At 50.8% G+C, this 19928-nt stretch overlaps 1 protein-coding gene across 18 annotated transcripts; it reads right to left on the bottom strand.

The window, feature by feature from the left end:
- Positions 1-444: 444 nt before the first annotated feature.
- Positions 445-19138, bottom strand: MPPE1 (metallophosphoesterase 1). Of its 18 annotated transcripts, none has more exons than XM_022551127.3 (12): positions 12390-17666; positions 11411-11627; positions 9965-10461; positions 9181-9581; positions 6627-6735; positions 4854-4957; positions 4215-4289; positions 3430-3613; positions 3249-3317; positions 3048-3170; positions 2303-2443; positions 445-1403 (listed from the first exon to the last, which is right to left on the bottom strand). In XM_022551127.3, the coding sequence occupies exons 4-12, from the start codon at positions 9474-9476 to the stop codon at positions 1221-1223; spliced, it is 1284 nt and encodes a 427-aa protein (XP_022406835.1). In that variant the 5' UTR covers positions 9477-9581; positions 9965-10461; positions 11411-11627; positions 12390-17666; the 3' UTR covers positions 445-1220. The 18 variants fall into 18 exon arrangements, with proteins under 18 accessions (XP_022406835.1, XP_022406836.1, XP_089751046.1 ...); XM_022551128.3 differs by having other exon boundaries at positions 9965-10400; XM_089894920.1 differs by lacking the exons at positions 9965-10461; positions 11411-11627; positions 12390-17666 and adding exons at positions 17673-17735; positions 18354-18566.
- Positions 19139-19928: the final 790 nt, after the last annotated feature.

Genomic DNA, 19928 nt, shown 5'->3' with positions numbered 1-19928 from the left:
ATTTCGTCTTTTAGTCTTTAATATTTTTAAGTTTACTCTATAAAGCAGCATCTTATAATCCTTTGTAAACTCATCCACATTTAAATACTGCTCTTCCATGAAATAAAGGATGACAACTTTACAGACAATGCACCATCACATTTTTTTTAATTTCATTATCATCGAATTCCTCTTCCTGTCATCCTTGATTATTTCATAAAACTCTCAGTTGAACTGAGACATATAAAGTGGAAATGATTTTCAGTTTCCATTGCATTTTCAAAGTAAAACATGAAAATCTGAAGAGCTACAGCCCCACACATACACCCAAAAAAATGAAATTGTATATTTTCACATGCATTATTATTCAGCAATTCCACTGTAACTAAACTTCCTATTTAAAAGTCTGATTGAAGAGCCAGACTCTCAGGAAAAAAAACACAAAAAAGAATACATTTTATCCGGTTTAAAATTACCACAGCATATTTATTTTTAAATACAAAAAGCCTCTTCCTGGTCCATTTTCCAAGTTTCTTTTGGTCACTGACAGGCATTCAATTCAAATTTAACAACTTGGTCTGCTGGAGAGAAAATTACGCTCATCTAAAAATCTGATTCCAGGGACTTCCCTGGCGGTACAGTGGTCAAGACTCTGTGCTTCCACTGCAGGGGGCACAGTTTTGATCCCTGGTCAGGGAACTAAGATTCTGCATGCCGCGTGGCGCAGCCCAAAAAAATTAATTAATTAATAAAAATCTGATTCCATTAATTTAGCACAGAAATACAAAAGCCTTGAGAACAATGTATTCCTGCTTGTAGCATCTGTATTTTATTTTAAGTATACAGCTTTATAAAATATAAGAACTTGAGAACTACTCATAGGAGGACAGAAGCAAACCCAGCATTTGTGAACAGCTGACCCTCCGTCTTGGGGAAGGGAGGCTGTCTAGTGCATGCAAGTGATGACATTCATAGCTTTTACACACTGTACAGACACAATCTTTGATTACACATATATTTGATACAACGAGCAGACAGACCAGCTGTAGAGACAAGTCCCATTTTCACAGCGTGAGAACAGCACAATCAACTATTGATCCTGCAGGACTCTGCACCAGCAACCCAGATCCTACGAGCTGTGCCCATGGCCCACTTTGGTCTCGCCCTCCGTAAGCACTGCCCGAAGTTCAGTTTCGTTGGCTTCGGGACTTAACTACGAAGTGCAGAACGTCTCCTGCTACTCACGTGGTCTTAAATTTTCTGAGCATGTTCCAACCGAAATGAAAAGGTGAGGCTACAAGCCCAGCGTGGACTAACGTGAGGAGCACAAGGCCCCCGGCCGCCGTGCAGTACGTGGTCAGAACCGTGTCCTCGCAGGGCAGGTAGCACTTGGCAAGGGCGTACTCTGTGGGCGTGACGCTGCCCTGGAGAGTAAGCGAGACCGTTAGCTGCCGTGACAGCGCCAACCCACAGACCCAACCGAGGAAAAGGCAGCCACTGGGCGTGAGGCACTGAGACCGCGGGCACAGCCTTTAGCCACCCCCCGCCCCCAAGCACTGGGTCGCAGTGTGCTGAGAGCGCACGACCTGGAGCTGACCTCCGCTGAATCTAGCCCCTAGCACGGGGGGTTCCTCTAAAACCCGCGGGGGGGCACATGGCAGAGGGGTTCAGAGAGGCCTGGACACTTAGCATCAGTGGTCATCCAGGAACAAGCAGGACACGGCTGTTTTCCACACCGCTTGATGCTGAAATAAGCAACTGTTACCAGAAATACGTGTGCTGGGGGCATCTCAGTGGGCTTTTTTTTTTTTTTGGTAGGTGTTTTTGCTATGTGGAATGACAGTGGGGAACGTTCATTTACTTTGAATTTGAAAACAGGAGGTTTTCCCCATCTTGTTATGAAGTAAAAGCCCCTGACATGAAAGCACTGTGACCTGGATGCTGGACTCATGTGTCAAAGAAAGGAGCTGAAGCTTCAGGTCATCACTAATTAACATCTTTAATAAACATGCAAGAGCTGTAGCATTTTTCTGTCAGAACAAATGGGCATGTTTGGAAAATAACACAAGATGACCCTGCTTCCTTAGAAAACGGAATAGGCAGAGCTGGAACCCAAGGGCACTGCAGGGACGCAGGATGAGACGCCTTGAGGTGTCCCTGCGCAGCCGCAACTGTCCCCTGAGAGGTGTTCCTGCTGGTACGCCTGGGGGGTGGTGTTTACAGCTTCTGTGTATTTTCACAGATTGCAGCAATTCAGTAGTTGATCACTGTGTTGATTTAAATACGTATGAAAGCTTTGAGACGAAAATAAAGGTTCACGTACCATGATGAAACTGGGGTTGTTTCTGTTCCTCCAACTGAAAGATGGCACGCTGACCTCCAGGACGCCGGCCCCGTGCAGGACCTCGCAGGCGCTGTGCGTGTGGCCACTGAGGACCAGGCGCGGCCGGAGCCACCACAGCAGCTGCAGTGACAGCAGAGGTGGGGAGAGTGCAGCCGGGGCCCAGGGCCACCACCAGAGACACCACCCCGCGGCCACTGCCCCGTGGCTACCACGAAGCCCCCACAGGTGGGCGGGCCCGCTTCCCTCGGCCCTGAAAATCCTTTGGGCTGTTTAGACTCCACCAAAAGTTGAGCTCAGGCTCTTAGGGAGAATCTATTCTTCTCATCCCAGATTTCATATTTTCAATTATATTTTTCTCTTTATAAATATTTTTATAAATCTACTTCATAAATGTACTTATATTTTGCTTTGCATATTACATACACCATATAGTATATCAATATTCGTGTGAATATATACATACAGACACACACACTTAAGAAAGCACATTCTAATTAAGTCCCTAAAAACTTAACTCTAAGTGTCATTCACCTTCCCAAATACGTGGTGATAGGAAAACAGAATAAAGAATAGCTGAGAACATTATTAACTAGATCTTAGGGAAGAGAAGTGGATTTCCTGGGGAGGGGGCGGGGGGGGGAGGATGAAACAGCTGTGCAGGCACTGCCTGTCCCACCCCGCGTCCCTGTGTCCCCAACATCCCTGCGTCCCAGAGGCAGCAAACCTTCCTCGAGGCCTCCTGGGAGAGCGCGTCGTAGCGCTCCTTGAAGGGGGTGTACTTCTCGTCGGGGGGTGCCGCGTCCTTTCCGGAGCAGTTGGCGTCATTTCTCCGGTAAAGCGGGAAGTGCTGTCCAAGGTCAGAGAGGAGTCAGGGGACCATAAGACCCTGGACGCTTCCTCCAAACACGGGCGGGGACCCCCTCACCTGCAGGAGGATGGGGGCCGAGGCCGGCAGCCGCTGCCTGTCTCCACACTCTTGGGGGCGATGCTCCTGCTGGTCAGAGGTCAGGCCCTTAACTCACACCCCGGCCTTCACTGGACGGTGGACGGTGGGGAGGGAAGGCAGGGAGGCCATGCCCTGGGGGTGGGAGTGTGTGGGGTCCTACCTCCCGGGAGCAGTTCAGCCGGTGAGAGATTTCCAGGAGCTCAGCCTCTGCTCCAGAGCAGATATCACAGCTGTCCCCTTCCAGTGCGACGCTGTTAATCATCACGAAACTGAGGCAAGGGCAGGAGATCAGCCATGGGCCACCTGTGCTGTCCGCTGGCAACTGTGTCCCTGGGACACAGAAGCTACACACCCACGGGGAAGAAACCCCAGCACAGCTGTAAGTCTCAGCCCGGCTGTGCTGTGTCTGCAGGTGCAGACGATGCTAAGAGGACAAAACAGCATCTCTGGGCGAGCCCAAGACGCGGTAAAGGCTTTTCCACCCTGAACGTGTGAAAGGTCCCAGGTGACCGCCATGCTGAGCGTCTGACCTTGTGTGCCTGGATCTTGGCTGTAAAATGGGGAGACGAAGACCCACCCACACACCCTGGCTCCCTTTGGAGATGATGTGAAATAAGACAACAGAGCAAAGCCTAAAACCCAGCGGGGGTAGGGGTGCTGCAGAGCTAGCTGGGCCAGAGGAGCCCAAACTGGGATTGACAACAAAGCCAGCTGTGGTTCCCTGGGCCCCCTTCCCTCTAGTGCACTGTCAGAGACGCCCACTACATGTGCCTTCCTTTCCCACATGCACGTCCACCGGGCACGAAGAAGGTGCCTGACACTTAAAGAATTTAGAGATAAGAAGCCGATTAATCCAATGATCTGGGACATGACCATCGTGTTTAAACTTTCTTAAGGAAATTCAAGTTCTAGGGGTCTTCATAAGAATTCACAGATGATACTCACTTAATTCCTTTCCAAGAAAACAGCCTTTCAGGGTTGAAAACTTTCTCAAATCGCTTTATTTTGTATGTGTTCATCCTATGTTCAATTGTAAAAAGAAACAGTTTTCAGAACGAGCCATTTTAAGACATCTTAAGGAGTATCATGAACACAGAAAGTAACTTCCGGGACCTGAGGGCCTGACCAGCACCCTTCGTTCTGAGCTCCCATGGGCCCCAGGTGGGCAAGGTACCACCCCTACTGCCTCACCACTGACCAGCCCAGGGCCTGGAGCCTGGGGCTAGCGGCTTCGTCCCCAGGGCCCCAGCTTCCTCACTGGTACAGTGGGTAAAGTAATAAAAAATACTAGGTAAAATAGGAGATTAAATGTACAGAAGTACAGTGCTTCCAACAGGCTGGCACATCAGAAGCACTGTGTGAACATTAGCTAGTAAAGCCCAAATCGTCTTGTTTTCTGATTCCCGAAGAAAACTGGCCGCGAAATGTAAGTTTCAAGTTAGAATCACTCCAGGGCACATACAGATCAGCCGTGGGGCAGGCGTATGATGTGCAGGACAGCAGTCCCGCCCGCGTGGAGCCCCGCCATCTGACCGCACAGGTAAGGCCCCCCAGGCTGGGCAGGGGCCTCCTCTGACCACTCACTGGTAGTGGAAGCCGATGTCATGGTTACCGGCCACGGCCCTCAACTGCACATGGGGCGGGTGTCGGAAGATCTTCCAGAAGCGCCCCACGTCGTCCGCCCAGGCCTGCGGGGAGAAGCACCACCGCTGTGGCCCGGGAGCCTTCCCTGCCCTGTTTTGAGGGTGAGGAGGTCACTCCCGCCCAGATCAGACGTTCATAAAGCCATCGTGCGGAATTTCTAACATTCTTTTCCCAAAACTAACTTAATATTTTAACTATTTAATTTGATGCCAAATTTTAATGAAATGGTGTTATCTCCCCAAACCACCTGCTTCATACACCCACTACTACTTCAAGGTCACCTGACGGCCACGCACAGACCCCAGGCTGAGTGAGGATGCCCGCAGATCTGAGCATGTCCTAAGAACGGGCTCTGCAGAAACGTCAAGTACACTGTGTGTCCCCCGAGGATGAGGACCAGCAGCTCCCGCGGGGTCACACTCCCTGGGGCTGGACGGTGGGGTAGGGCCCAATGAGACGTGGGGGAAAGACAAAGTCCAACAAATCTCTCAAGACTTTTCCGACTTTAACTGTTAAAGCTTGAGAATGATGCTTGTTTAGTTCTTATTTTTATTAAGCCTAAAAACATAAACTGGACAAACACTCCAGGCTGGACGATACCTAGTTGAATAGTAGTCAACTTTATCCTAAAAGTTTTAAATTTGGCCCAACCAAGGGAAATAAGCTGGATAGAGATTCCTTCAATACATTTACAAAGACCTTAACAAATAATACTTAAGGTTAGAATAACATAAAATTAGAAAAAGATAAAATGTTCCCTTTGATTTGCAAAACCACCATCTATATCCAACCTCATTTTAATTAGCTGCTTTTTACACACAGCATTTCCACTGTTTCATACTTAGTTCTGCACTAGGTCACAACAAACACTGCAACCCTATGAATACTGGGTTTCTGTCATACCCGGACCAAGACTTTCTTTGTACAGCTTAGGACCATCCTGCGAAATTTCAATGAATTTTTAAAAAATATCTTCCAGGGGACTTCCCTGGTGGTCCAGTTGGTTAAGACTGCACTCCCAATGCAGGGGGCGCGGGTTCGATCTCTGGTTGGGGAACTAAGATCCCACATGCTGCACGGCGCAGCCAAAAAAAAAAAAAATGTTCCAAAACCATTGGTGACAGAACATTTTTAACTAAGCAGCGAGAACAGCTTTTTTTTTTTTTTCCCATTAATCCCCGGAATGTAGTAGGCAAAGCATTCTGACAGCCAAGGTAAGAAGGGCCTTTCTCTCTGGTTTGTGGAAAGGTTCACATCACCCGGTCTCGGGCCCGAGGGCAAAGGAACCTCCCACCAGGGCCTGGCTCCCCCCACCATCCTCAGAGGAAGGAAAATGAGAGGAAAGCAAGTAACCTGTACATAGCACAATCTCATGATGTAGCCATTATATTTTAAGAGCCTAAAGTCAAGCTACGTTTCAGCATGTACTCTGTAACTCTGGGGACAACTGAAACACTTCCCTCTTGCTTACTTTTCCCCTTCCGAGAGCTTCGTGGGAAGCGTCTGGCTAACCCAGGTGTCTCCTACACAGGCAAACCTAAGATGAGCCGACCTAACTCACGACTGTCTTGACACACAGCCCAAAGACCTCAGGACAGGCCACACACTGTTCATGCAGGAACCTCCGACCCACAGCCAGGGCTCCACGACCCCCTGGGCTTCCTATGCTGGACCTCAGCACAGGACCAGGGTGCCAGGGTTGCAGGGTCCCACCTGGGAGGAGCTCCACTTCCCTTCGTCAAAGACGTCTCCCAGGATGAAGACGACTTCGGGCTGCAGCAGCCACAGTGCCGTCTGGAAGGCTCGCTCCATCTGCCACTCCCTGGAGGCCAAGAGAAAAGGAAGGGTCAGTCCACTTCTCGGGCAGAGCTACATCCAGCGGACGGTCTGACAGGCCATTTAAAATGTGAACTAAAAGGTCCCCGCTCCTTCTTCCATGGCCCCCCTTGCTTGGAAGAGCCAGGGTCCCCACCTGCTTCACTGAGGGGGCAAAGGCACCAGGGGACCGTCAGGCTGCCCCTCCCACCACCGCAGGGACTGCCTCCCTGGGTGGGACCCTCAGACCAGCCCCACCCTGCACATGAAGCTGTCCCTCCTTCACCAGAGCCCAGGGGCCTGGGAGGCCTGGATGCGGCTTCCAAAGATGCCAATGCCGACGGACACACAGAGGAGATGCAGCACAGGGCTTATTGGGGGAGACGAGAGACACAGCCCAGCATCAGAACTCCCGGAGGAAGATGATCGCTCAGAGCCTCGGGTCTGCAGCCCATCAGGCCACAGCCCAACACAGCGCCCTCCAGCAACCCGTGGTCGCCTCGCCAACGCTGCCTACTGCCTTTGATTCCTGGTTTCTCTGTGGTCAACGAGACAGTGAAACCTGCTTTCATGGCTAGTCACGGGATGAAGCGAGCGGGCACGGTGCCCACACTGGTGGGGCTTCAAATTGGCAGCGCCTGTCCCGCCTCCAGCTCCCTGGCCAACTCCGACTCCACCACTGTCCTGCGATCCCAGCTCCTCTCCCCTCCCAAAGCGGGCGTTACGTCTGCTACACAGTAGAGGGGACGGTAACTGTCCGTCAGGGGAGACTGAGGCCAAGAAACCTCTCTGCGTGGCCACTGCTTCACCCAGGACGCCTCACAAATACACATCTTGGTTTGCCCTGATTTATTCACCCTGGCGAGGAAAGCGTGTAGAAGCAGCAGAAGGAGGACACGGCAGGCTGCTCGTGGGACTGCTCATAAACAAGGCTCCCTAGGTGAGGCCCAAACAGAGAACCCGGGCCTCACCCTAGCCCTGGTCTAGCTCATGCCTCCTGGGGTTTAAAACTCTGAGGAAGAAGGTACAGCAGCCCCACCATCCATCCCGCCTCCTTCGCCCACCCTGGGGACATCCCAAGCACTGGAGGACATTCCCGCCCACAGGAGTAAAGCCCTGTCCAGGGAGGCACAAATGAAGCCATGGTGACGAAAAGGTGCCAGGGACAGGGCCACCAAGCCAGGAATTGCCTTCATGCCATCAAGCACAAAGGCCAAAGGGTGGAAGCAACCCAGTGTCCAGGAACAGATGACGGATAAACAGAATGTGGTCCGTCTAGACAGCAGAGTAAAACTCAGCCTCAAAAAGGAAGGGGGTCCTGCTACCTGCCACCACACAGATGGACCTGGAGAACGTTCCACTCAGTGAATCAAGTCAGACACAAAAGGACAAACACTCACTGTGGGACCCACTTACTGAGGGACACAGAGCAGTCAAGTTGCTGGAGACAGAAGTAGATGGTGGGGGACCAGGGCCTGGGGGAGGGAAGGGGAAGTCAGTGCTCAGTGGGGACAGTGTCTCAGCTGGGGAAGATGATGGGGTTCTGGGCATGGATGGGGTGACAGCTGGGCAGTGCTGTGAATGTGCTTAATGCCACCAAGCTGTGCACTTAAAAATGGTTAAGATGGTAAGTTTTACATTATTTGCATTTTACCACAGTTAAAAATAACATTTTTAGGAACTTCCCTGGTGGCGCAATGGTTAAGAATCTGCCTCCCAATGCAGGGGACGCGGGTTTGATCCCTGGTCAGGGAACTAGATCCCACATGCATGCCGCAACTAAGAGTTCACATGCCACAACTAAGGAGCCTGTGAGCCGCAACTAAGAAGGCCACGAGCCGCAACTAAGGAGCACACGTTGCAACTAAAGGAGCCCACGAGCCGCAACTAAGGAACCCACGTGCCACAACTAAGACCCAGCGCAACCAAGAATAATTAATTAAAAAAAATTTTTTTTAAATAACATTTTTAAAAGCCTTCCAATGAGAAAACAAACTAAGCCAAGCAGGTCTAAGCTGTCCCCAGGGAAACAAGCACAAATCTGCTCCTCCTCCAGTCTCCCAGAGGGGCAAACCCAAGGGCTCAAAATTTCACACCAAAGAGGTGAGGGGGAGAGGAAGACCGCTCCGCGGACCTCGTCCACATGGCCTGTGAGGTTTCCCGTATGAATCCACTTGCAGACGGGGAGACAAAGGAGCTCAGAGGCCTGATAACTATTCCAGAGCCACAGGACTCAGACCCACACCCGACTCACAATCCTGGGTCCTTGTACGTAACAGACACTCAGTAAATAGTAAGTTAAAGGAAAAGCCAAATGCCCCAAACGTCCTTCTTTGAGAAGAAAATAACGAATGCGTCCCTAAAGCCGTGAGGCCCAAACCATGAGGAGAGGCCGACAAGCCTCCAGCCTACGGACCCACAGAAAACCCTCCGTAATTTGTCCAGCCCCTACCTCCGTAATTTGTCCAGCCAGTGGCCTCTCACAGCCCCAAGCAGGTGGGTGTCAGCCAAGAACATGGCCCTGAGCACAGGCTCAGGGGTCCCGAGTCCACCGGCATCCGCGGGAGTTTTCACTGCAGGCCAACTGCACCGGAAGATCACTAGGTAATAGATTAGAAATTCACAAAAGAGAAGCACAGCAAAGACGATGGCCGTGAGTCTCAGCAGCACCAAGCCCCTCCTCTTCAGTGGACGGAGGTGCTGCCTCCCGGCCCCCAGCCGGGTCGAGGCCGTGTCCTCTGCAGCCATGTCCCTGCCTGGGGGTGCAGCAGCCAAGTCAAATCCACGAGACTTCCCACAAGGAAACTAGACTCCTGGCCAGGTGCAGCTGGCGCTGGTGTCTTAGCTGAGTACCTGCAGGGAAAGGAAGAGGACCGGGTGATGTGTGTCCCTTAACAAGCCACTGTCACTAGGCCTCCATTAAGAACTAGCAAGTTCCAGAACCCTATCACCTTCCCAGATAAACAGGACTGTCCTGTACTTTCACAAGGACGACCCACCACATGACTTACAGATAAGGGAAAACAGTGGCTTCCTAGGCGGTCTCTACACCTCCACATGACAGGATAGCGCTACTAGAATGATCTTCCCACCAAGATGACAAAGTTTTGTTACTACTTTAGAAATCATGAGGTGGAGGGAGTCTAGGGAAGGATGTTTAAGGTGCGAGACATAACAGGAAAAGTCAACAATTAGCAAACAGGTGCCACTTGGCTCCCAAAAGGATGCCCACCTACCTCCGCAAAAATCAACAGGCCGTAGCCCCATGTAACAGCGTTGCCTTTGGTGTGAATTCTCCACCTTTCTACACGGCTCTTCCACAAAAGAAGTAGACATTCACAGACAAGGTGTTTCCTCGCTGGCTCAGGGCTGGGGTCTGATGCAGCCACAGCCATGAACACTGCGTTGGGTTACACACATTCCCACAAACATGGGTTTTCACCTGCACATCAGCCTTAAACTCTAGATGGCCTTCCTTTATAAGACATTTATGTGCAGTTGTCTCTCTTCGGGAACCTTTCAAATGTTCACGGGTTCATCTGAATCACAGATGAACTTTGCATCCATTTTTGACACATCTGACGAGAATGTTGATGAAAGAGTGGCCTGAGGTGGGTTTTGAGAGGTGGCCTTCCACTTTAGGTTCCTCCACTAGTGCTCAAGACCAGGATCCTACAACAGGCGGTGACCACGAGAGCTCAGACTCGGGAGAAGCCCCAGAAGGCAGGGGGAACTGTGGAGACACCCACCATGGATCTTAACTGAGCCAATAAATACAGAGTCCTTTCCAGGGAGGTGATTTTCTAGGATGGATCTAGGAACCTTCATATGGTTGACAACCAAAGGGACAAGGACACTCATTCTTTTAGGGCTTAAAACAATCGCCGCAAAGTCCGGCTTCCAGAATGTTCGCACCTGCACCTGTAAAAGCCCAGCCTACTCCACAGTGGGGTTTATAACACACAACTCCTAAGACGCGGGAAAACAGCAAAACCTCACCTAAAAACAAACAGGGGCAAACGTGTATGCTGAGCCATTAAACAAAAGCTTAAAACACAACCCAGGGCTTCCCTGGTGGCGCAGTGGTTGAGAGTACGCCTGCCGATGCAGGGGACACGGGTTCGAGCCCCGGTCCGGGAAGATCCCACATGCTGTGGAGCAGCTGGGCCCGTGAGCTGTGGCCGCTGAGCCTGCGCGTCCGGAGCCTGTGCTCCTCAACAGGAGAGGCCACAACAGTGAGAGGCCCGCGTACCACAAAAAAAAAAAAAAAAAAAAAAAAAAACACAACCCAGTGTTGAAAATACCAGAAACCGATCAATGAGGAAGCCGGCTTGCGACGACTGAAATCATGCTGACGGCTGTGGGGCTGCACTGCTCAGGACTCACCTCCACAGGCGGCTTTTTAGAAACGAGGAAATGACGGGCAGGTGCTTCCCACCTCCCCATCCTGTCCCGTGTCTGCCCGCGAACCGCATTGTTTATAGCAAGTACCCGATGGGAGAGGGAGCAGGGCTCAAAGGCTAGATTTTAAACACGTCCCTTGGGACACAGAGGTCACAGGCAGCCACGCATGTGACCTGGGATCACGGAAGACGCACGACACACGACAGCTTTACCCCCAGGTCTGGGCCGTCAGTGATGGGAGCCAGCCCTTCCCCTCTGACCTGGACTGTCCTCCCCACCTGTTTTCTCCAAGGGGAGTGCAGAGTGGCTCTGAGGGTGGTAGCGCCGCCTCCTGACGTGTGGTCACCCGACGCGAACCTCTGCCCACATGGCCAGCGCTTCCTCGGATGGCACGAGGAGGAGGAGCAAGTCCTTTTTGCTGCCATGCACTCGTCACGGTCACACCTCAGGTGTGGACAACCGTCAGTGTGACTCGGGGCACGGACTCTCTGCTCGCTGATAAAAGAGGGAAAAGCGAAGGGACTCGAAGGAGTAACGAACCCTCTCAACACCATCAGCCTCCGCCTGGACTCATTCAAATGTACCAAAACCACTTGCTCTCACTGTCCCATTTTCTTTCAAAGTCCTAGAATCTCCTAAAATTCTGAAAGCCAAGGCCAAAACAGCAGCTGAAACTTGCTAGACCCTAATGTCCCCAACCACGAGGATGAGAGGGAGGGAGCCCCAGCCCTGGGGCTGGTCTGGAGCCTTCCGTCAGCAGCCTTTGCTCTGTGGGTCCCAGTTTCCCAAGAGAAAACCCTAAGGACAAAGTTAAATGGCTCCTCCACACCCACTGCTCCGTCAGAGAACCTTGTTCCCCACGGCATGGTGACAGAGACCTGGGAGCACAGGGAGGTCACACCCCGGGGGGAGGACACAAGAGCACAAGGACAAGCAGAGACACGGTGGGTTTGCACCGTGGGCACGGGGGACCCCTCCCAGCCCGCCCTATGCCCCACAGCTATCAGCTTAGATAAGGGCCCAGGTAAACGGGTCAGAGGGCACAAGCCGAGCCCTGGCCCTTCCTCAGGCTTCCGTGTTCTTTCTGCCATAAACAAACAAACCAGAGGACTTAGAAGGAAGGAGGGGGGGAAGGGGAAGAAAGGAAAGAAGGGGGGCAGCAGGCCAGCCAGAGGCTGTTGAGACACATTTTCTGGAGAAAACCCCAATACCACGTGAACCTGGTATAATGTGATCATTAAAAAATATAGAACTCACCATCAGAGTGAAAACCATATTTGACAGCTTCTTACACCAAATCTTTCAAACAGTTCCTTTTTCTCAAAGCTTGGAAACTGCTTTTCTTCCTCTTTCCAAAACTCACTGTACCATCCATCAAAGTCGTGTTCCCAACGCTGTCTGCAACGTCATGGCCACAGCCCACCCCCTTGACCTTCTGAAGTGAAGGCAGTGTTTAGGGCTGACATGGTGGGGGAACCAGGCCAGGCGTGGCTCTGAGCCCCACGCCAGGGGCCCAGACGTCACTTCCACCACGGCTGCTTTCTACGGCCCTCTGCTGGCTCCTAGCCTGCGGCCGGCCTCAGGGACCTGGCTGCTGCTCACTTCCTGGCCCGGCTCGAAGGAACCTGCAGCCATGGGCAACCAATCACTACCCTGCGGCCGGCGGGGCAGGAAAGGGCGAGACGGAGCAGCCCTGGCTCTTCTTCCGGTGTTGCATCCTCCGTCAGATCTGTGAGAATCGACCGCAGCTCTGCTGGGGGACCTCAGCAAGTCCCCGACCCTCCCTGGGCCTCGCGGGGTCACAGCACCTGCCCCCACTGCACCCATGGAGATTAACAGAAATGTTCACAAAAGGGCTTTTTTTTTTTTTTTAAAGTAAGTCTTTCTATTGTTGACAGTAAAATTAACCAACAGTCGATCTAAGGAAAAAATGGAAAATTTTATTCAAGCCAACCTGGGAGATGCTCTTTTGTTTCTGAGACAAAGGGTCACACATCAAATGTATCACTGACAGTTTACACAATCCAGACCTGCATGTACAAGCAGTGAGTGGTGGGCCATCACGGTCCCTTACAAGTTGAAGAACGAAGGTCACCCCATAAGGAGCTGTGACCCTTGATGAGATGAAGAAGGAAGGCCCTCTCTAAGTTAGGAGGGCTGGTCAGTGCAGGTGCACAGCACACACTAAATGGGGGATGAGGCCCAAATGGGCAGAGAAAAATTTTGTATCTAAGGTTTTCTCGCCTTACCATAAAATATGAATTATATTTCATCCCTATGAGGCAGGCTTCTCAGGACAAGATTAGAGTCAAGCTCACACCCTGAGGGATTCCCGTAGGCTCGGTCAGTGGAACCCAGCAGGTCCAGGGAAGGAGGGCCAGTGACCGGAGGGTCTGGGAGCCATGGCCGCCGGGCTGACCCTGCTTCTCCATTCATTCACTACGTGGTGCTTCTAACGCTTCACACCTGAAGCCCCCAGACCCTTGCCTCACTAAAAGTAAACCTTATGTTTTATCTCAACCATAATAAAAACCAGTGACTTAAGATCCCCACAGCTGTTAGGGAACCACTGACTGAAACCGCCCGCCCTGCCCAGGGAGGATAATGACCGCTTGCATGATTTATCTTACAACAGGAGGTCCTGATAAGGAACACAGACTGACAAACAAGCTACCAACAGCCAGAAGAATTAGGGAGAGCCCAAAAGAAGGCAGGAGACGCCAGCGTACAACATGTCCTGCCAACCTCTCAGAAACCCTCACACTGGAAACCATCTTGACTGAGATGCCTGCACTGCCAGGAATTGGACCAAATACAGGCACAAGCAAAATGACTGGCCATAGAGGACCTGGGGAGCTAAACCCATTACCATAAACCCTGAGACTACAAGCATGTGGCAGAGCAGGTCTCCTGGGTTCCCTTACCCTGCTGCTCTCCACCTGGGTGCCCCTTCCCACTAAAGTAAAGTCTTCTGCTTCATCAGTACATGTGTCTCCTTGGACAATTCATTTCTGGGTATTAAAGACCCCACCCTTGGGCCCTGGGACGGGTTCCCCTTCCGGTAACACAGCCACAGCTTGAACCACCAAATGCTACTGTCCCTTTCACGTCCAGGCTCTCACAGGTGAATGGAGAGAAAACGTGTCCTTTCCTATACTAAGCGACAGGGGGTCTGGTCCCTCCCAGGCGCAGATGCCACTGTCCCCTCCTGCCTGATCAATAAACACACGAAAAAGATGTGTTTATCCATCTGTATCACCAGCCTGTAAGAGGAGGAAGTGGAAGGTTATGATAAAGACTATATTCTGTGTGTTGTCTTCTTGGGATTAATGATGAATAATTCTGTCCATATTAGAAGCTTTCCTCTGCGTTAGCAGGTTTGGGCTCAAAAGGCAAAATTAATAAAATGTTATTGTTTTCACTCCCCAAGTTCAATTTGTCAGTTTTATTAAGCTCATCAAATTTAACCCATCAGGGCTTCCCTGGTGGCGCAGTGGTTGAGAGTCCGCCTGCCGATGCAGGGGACACGGGTTTGGGACACGGGTTTGTGCCCCGGTCCGGGAGGATCCCACATGCTGCGGAGCGGCTGGGCCCGTGAGCCATGGCCGCTGAGCCTGCGCGTCCGGAGCCTGTGCTCCGCAATGGGAGAGGCCACAGCAGTGAGAGGCCCGCGTACCGCAAAAAAAAAAAAAAAAAAAATTAACCCAGCAGGAAAGCCATACAGGCTCCTGACACAGCTCAGTCTGGCCTCGGATGAAGGGGCAGGCTCACAGGTCTAGGACCCCTCCTGGCTTATCTACACGTAAGAGGCCCTGCTGACCCCTACAGGGCTGAATCTTGGTATTTTGATTTCTACTACACACACACTTCTTATTCCTGACAACACAGACGACAACAGTATAAAAACAGCTCAGTAACATCTACTGAAATGGAGCAGGACCCTATGGGGCCCACTCCGGTACAAGGCCTTTCTGTGTGCCCCGTTTCTCATTTGTAGAAAACAGGCTTCACTCAACCTCCTTGACCTTTCCTGAGTCCCAAAGGGCAGATTCAAACAGTTACTAATCAGGAAAGGGAAGGAATGCAGAGACAAGGAAGTAACAGTCTAGAAACAATAGTGCCTTGGGGCAGGGTCCTCAAGATACAATAATGACTTTGAGCTCTTCTGCAGAACTAAGGCTCCCACACAGGTGGAGGAAGGCAACTTCAGGCTGAGCACAAGATTCCTGGAGCCCCGCCCTGCTACTTCACCACCAACCAAACAGAAGAAAGCCACACACCCCGCACCCTCCCCCCAAATTTTGCCTATAAAAACTTTTCAATGAAAAGCCATGGGGAGTTTGGGGTTTTAGAGCAGGAGCCACTTGTCTTCCTTGTATTGGCGCCTTTCCAATAAATACCCCATTTTCCTTCACCACAATCTGGTGTCAGTAGATTAGACCCAAGTTTGGTTCGATAACACTACTATCCCAGAATTTTTCAAAAAGCTAGAATAGACTCATCACTGGTTTATAAAATCAGTTTGGTGGTTTCTCACCCAAATTTTTACAAATAAAATAGAATAAAACAAAACAGAAAAGACAAACTTGTAGGGCACACTGTGGAGGAAAGGCAGAGTAAAGCTCTGAGCTCCGTTTTTCTGTACACGTGCCTGTGTGCACTGGCCATGACATCAACAATACTTCCTACTGCACTAGGCTCTCCACTCCCTGCACAGGAACCCAGCCCATTTATCTTCATGTCCCCCCCTCTCATGCCCACTTGGTGCCTGCAAACAGTAGGTGCTCAATTAATGTGTGTGGACTTAATGGCTTACGTTTAGTTTTATTTATTTTCCCGGGCATTTTAGAATTACAAACACACAGAGTGGCTGTTTCAGTCCATCATCTCTCTTTAAATGCACAACAGTCTACCCTCATCACAGACACAAGAGGGAAAAGGACAGAGGCTGTTCCTGCTCCTCTGAGTGGGAGCCAGGCAGGAACGTAAAGACTGGCAAATGCGTGCCCAGAACTATCCTCTCACCAGCCCCAGTGTGGGACTCAAACAGAGGAAGAGCCCGGGCAGCTCTCTGGTTGGTGGGAAGTGATGACAGTCTTCCCCAGCCTCTTTGGAGAAAACACTTTCTTCTAAAAGGGAAGGATACAGAAGCGCTTGGAGCTCCTGAGGTCTCCCCTAATGTCTGGGGCCCGGGTGATCCCAACAGCCGGGGAAGCCCACACCCCAGTGTGTTATTTCCCAGCAAGTGACCTCACACAAGTCACTCAAAATAAAACAAATAAAAAAGGGACAGGATGGTTATTATCAAAAACGAAACAAAACAAACAGAAAATAACAAGTGCTGACAAGGATGTGGAGCAGCTGGAATCCTTGCACACTATTGGTGGGAACGTAAAATGGTGTAGCCACTGTGGAAAACAGTATGGTGGTTCCCGTCCAAATTACAAATAGAACTATATGATCCAGCAATCCCACTTCTGGGTACATACCCAAACGTATTGAAAGAACAGACTCAGATATTTGTACACTAATTTCACTGCAGTACGTTTCACAACAGCCAAAAGGTGGAAGCAACCCAAGTGTCCACTGATGGATGAATCATGAATAAACAAAATGTTGCATGAACATCTAATTACAATGGAATATTATTCAACCCTTAAAAAGGAAAGAAATTCTGACACAGGCCACAACGTGGATGAACCCTGAGGACAGTATGCTGAGTGAAATAAGCCAGACACACAACAACAAATACTGTACAATCTCACTTATATGAGGGCCCTTGGACTTCTCTGGTGGCTCAGTGGTTAAGAATCCACCTGCCAATGCAAGGGACACGGGTTTGAGCCCTGGTCCGGGAAGATCCCACATGCCATGGAGCAACTAAGCCCGTGTGCCACAACTACTGAGCCTGGGCTCTAGAGCCCACGAGGCACAACTACTGAGCTCACGTGCCACAACTACTGAAGCCCGCGCGCCTAGAGCCCAGGCTCCGGCAACAAAAGAAGCCACTGCAATAAGAAGCCCGCCCACCGCAACGAAGAGTAGTCCCCGCTCAACGCAATTAGAGAAAGCCTGTGCGCAGCAACAAAGACCCAACGCAGCCAAAAATAAATAACTAAATAAATATATATATGAGGGTCCTACAGAATTCAGTTCCACAGAGACAGAAGTGGGATGATGGGTGCCAAGGCCTGGGGTGTGGGGAATGGAGAGTTATTATTTAATAGATGTTGAGTTTCCATTTGGGAAGAGGAAACAGCTCTGAAAATGGATGGTGGTGATGGTTGCAGAACAATGTGAATGTACTTAATGCCACTGCACTGTGCACTTAAAAACGGTAAAATTTATGTTATGTAGGTTTTGCCACAATTTTTTTAAAAAAGAAGACAAACACATGCACACAGAAGACCCTATAAGTTAACAATGTCCTATAACAAGGGCTTCCTTTTAGATTTAAATTTACTACTTTTATATTTAAAAAAAGAAGAAAAAGTGTTGGGAGCTTGGATTCAGGGGAATATCACTGGGTCATCTTCTCACCTTTTAACGACAGAGACCAGTATGAAGGTTGGCTTGTGCTCCCCAAAATCAGAGCGCCTCTACCTGAAATAAAACACAAACTGTGCGCTTTGTGGCAGAATAATCTTTCATTCATTAACTATCGTTAAAGCGGAAAATGCATCACCTCCTAGAGGGTACAGTGGCTGCTGCCTCCTGCCCACGAGGAACCCGAGCCACGCTGAAAGTAAAAGACACCGAGAACCACACAGCTAACGACCTAACGACCGACATTAGTAACTGGCCAAGAACAGTTCTTTTAAGTTGTAGTATAAATACTTACACATAAAACACGTATACAAGATTGCTCTGTGTGGCCCAACACACAACAATAGTTGCTGCAGTCCATCACTGGGAGCAAAATATTTCATCCATTGACTGATTTTTAACTTCAAAGCTATCACTGAATAGCTAACTTCCCTCCCCCCAAAAATTAGCATTAAAACATGTTTAATACTTGTCCACTAATGTTAAATTCATTATTACCACAATGTCATCAGTGGCTGTTTGCATGTTAAATTTTCCATCTTAAATTACATTTTAAAATAAGACGGGTTTTTAAAAATCTACAGCAGCAAACTAGGAAGGGAGCAGCCCCTACGATTTAATACATGGGCCTTAGGTAATGGTAATTTTCCTGCAAATAAATAATTTCCAGTATACCGTTTTCTCAAGAGGTAAACCTGCGTTCCTAAAAGGGCAAGGGGGCTGCAGCTCGCAGGGCCGGTAACAGCAACGAACGGAAGCACCGACGCCTCAGTGCGGAGGTGACACGGAGCCCGGCTGCCTGGCCCCCACCTGCCTGCACAGCCGCCTGCTCCTGTCCCGGAGGCCCAGACCCGCGCCGGCCTCTGGCCGCGGACTCCCACCACGGGTCCGCAGGGCGCGCCCCGTGCGTACCCGCACCAGTCTCCGTGCGCCGGACGTCCCGAACCTGCCAGCGGCGCGACGCTTGCTCTGCAACGGACCCAGCTGGCTGCGGGCGACGAGCGCGAGGGGCGGGGCCCGAGCGCCGTTGGGGCGCGGGGGGCGGGGCGTAGAGGCTCGGGAGTGGAAGCGCAGGGGCGGGGCGCACTGGGGGCGGGGCGCAGGGCGTAGAGGTGCATGGCCGGGGGGTGGGGCGCGCAGGCGGAGGGGCGGGGCGCACTGGAGGCGGGGGCCGGGGCACTGGGGCGGGGCGCGGGCCGGAGTGGGGCGCTGGGGGCGGGGCGCGGGCCTGGGTGGGGCGCGGGGAGGGACGCACACGGAGCGCTGGGCGGGGCGCCTGTGACTGGAGACGCTAGGGGCGCTGGGCAGCGGGGCGCACGGCGGGGCGCGCGGCGCTGGGCCGGCTCTGGGCCCTTCCCCGGGCTCCCGCGGAGGGTGGCTGTGCGGCCGCTCACCTGCGTCCCCGCCTCTCCGGCTGCTGCGCGCCGGCACCGCGCCGCTTTCATCCTCTTCTGTGGGGCCTGGCTTAGCGCCTTCAAGAAACGGGTGCGAAATAAGTGAGACAGACATCACAGTAACTGTTTATTTTGGATTTTCTTTTCTTAATTTTTTTTATAACACTAAAGCAGGGCGTGTTCTACTTTTCAATATGCTTTCATATCATTACTTCAAATAATCCTCAAAATAACCCCGTAAATCAAGAGCAAGAATCACTATGTCAAAAAAACAAATTGAAGCTCGGAGCAGTGGTTCAGAGTCTTCCAAACAACCAAGTCCGGTCCGTTTTTCAAATCTATAAGTACAGTGAATGTACTGAGATGTAATATAAGAAGTCGCATAGAAAACAATTAGCAAAATTCTTGGTATATGTAAGTAAGCAGTAAGTGGTAATTATTATTATTAATTAAAATATTGGAATATTTTCAAATATGCCCAGATAAACAATTTTAACATCACCAAAACCGGCACAACTGGACTCTATATGAACAGTGATATGATGCAACAGGAGGTAAGCATTACCTCCAAAGTATTCTCACTAACCGGAAAAGTAAAGGAAAAAAAATGAAATCCGGTTACGCCTAGAACTACAAGCTTAAGGAAATACAGGGACCAAAGAAACATGTTATGCTACAGCAGCAGGAGGCGGTCAGCCGAACCCAGAATGTGGGGAGTCTACAGACCAAATGACCCAATTTCTTTATTCAACAAGTAGCATCACAACAAAAGGGAGGAGGGCAGGAGGAGGATCTGTTGTTGCAAATCAGACGGGAAACAAGGCAGCCAAATGCAGTTCCTGGCCTGGGTTGGGTC

The sequence above is a fragment of the Delphinapterus leucas genome, chromosome 14, assembly GCF_059928025.1.
Source record: "Delphinapterus leucas isolate spDelLeu-1000000601 "Yukka" chromosome 14, BTC_Dleu_Yukka2, whole genome shotgun sequence".
NCBI lineage: Eukaryota > Metazoa > Chordata > Mammalia > Artiodactyla > Monodontidae > Delphinapterus > Delphinapterus leucas.
Note: the sequence above shows the minus strand (reverse complement) of the source record. Positions and strands in the feature narration are given on the sequence as shown.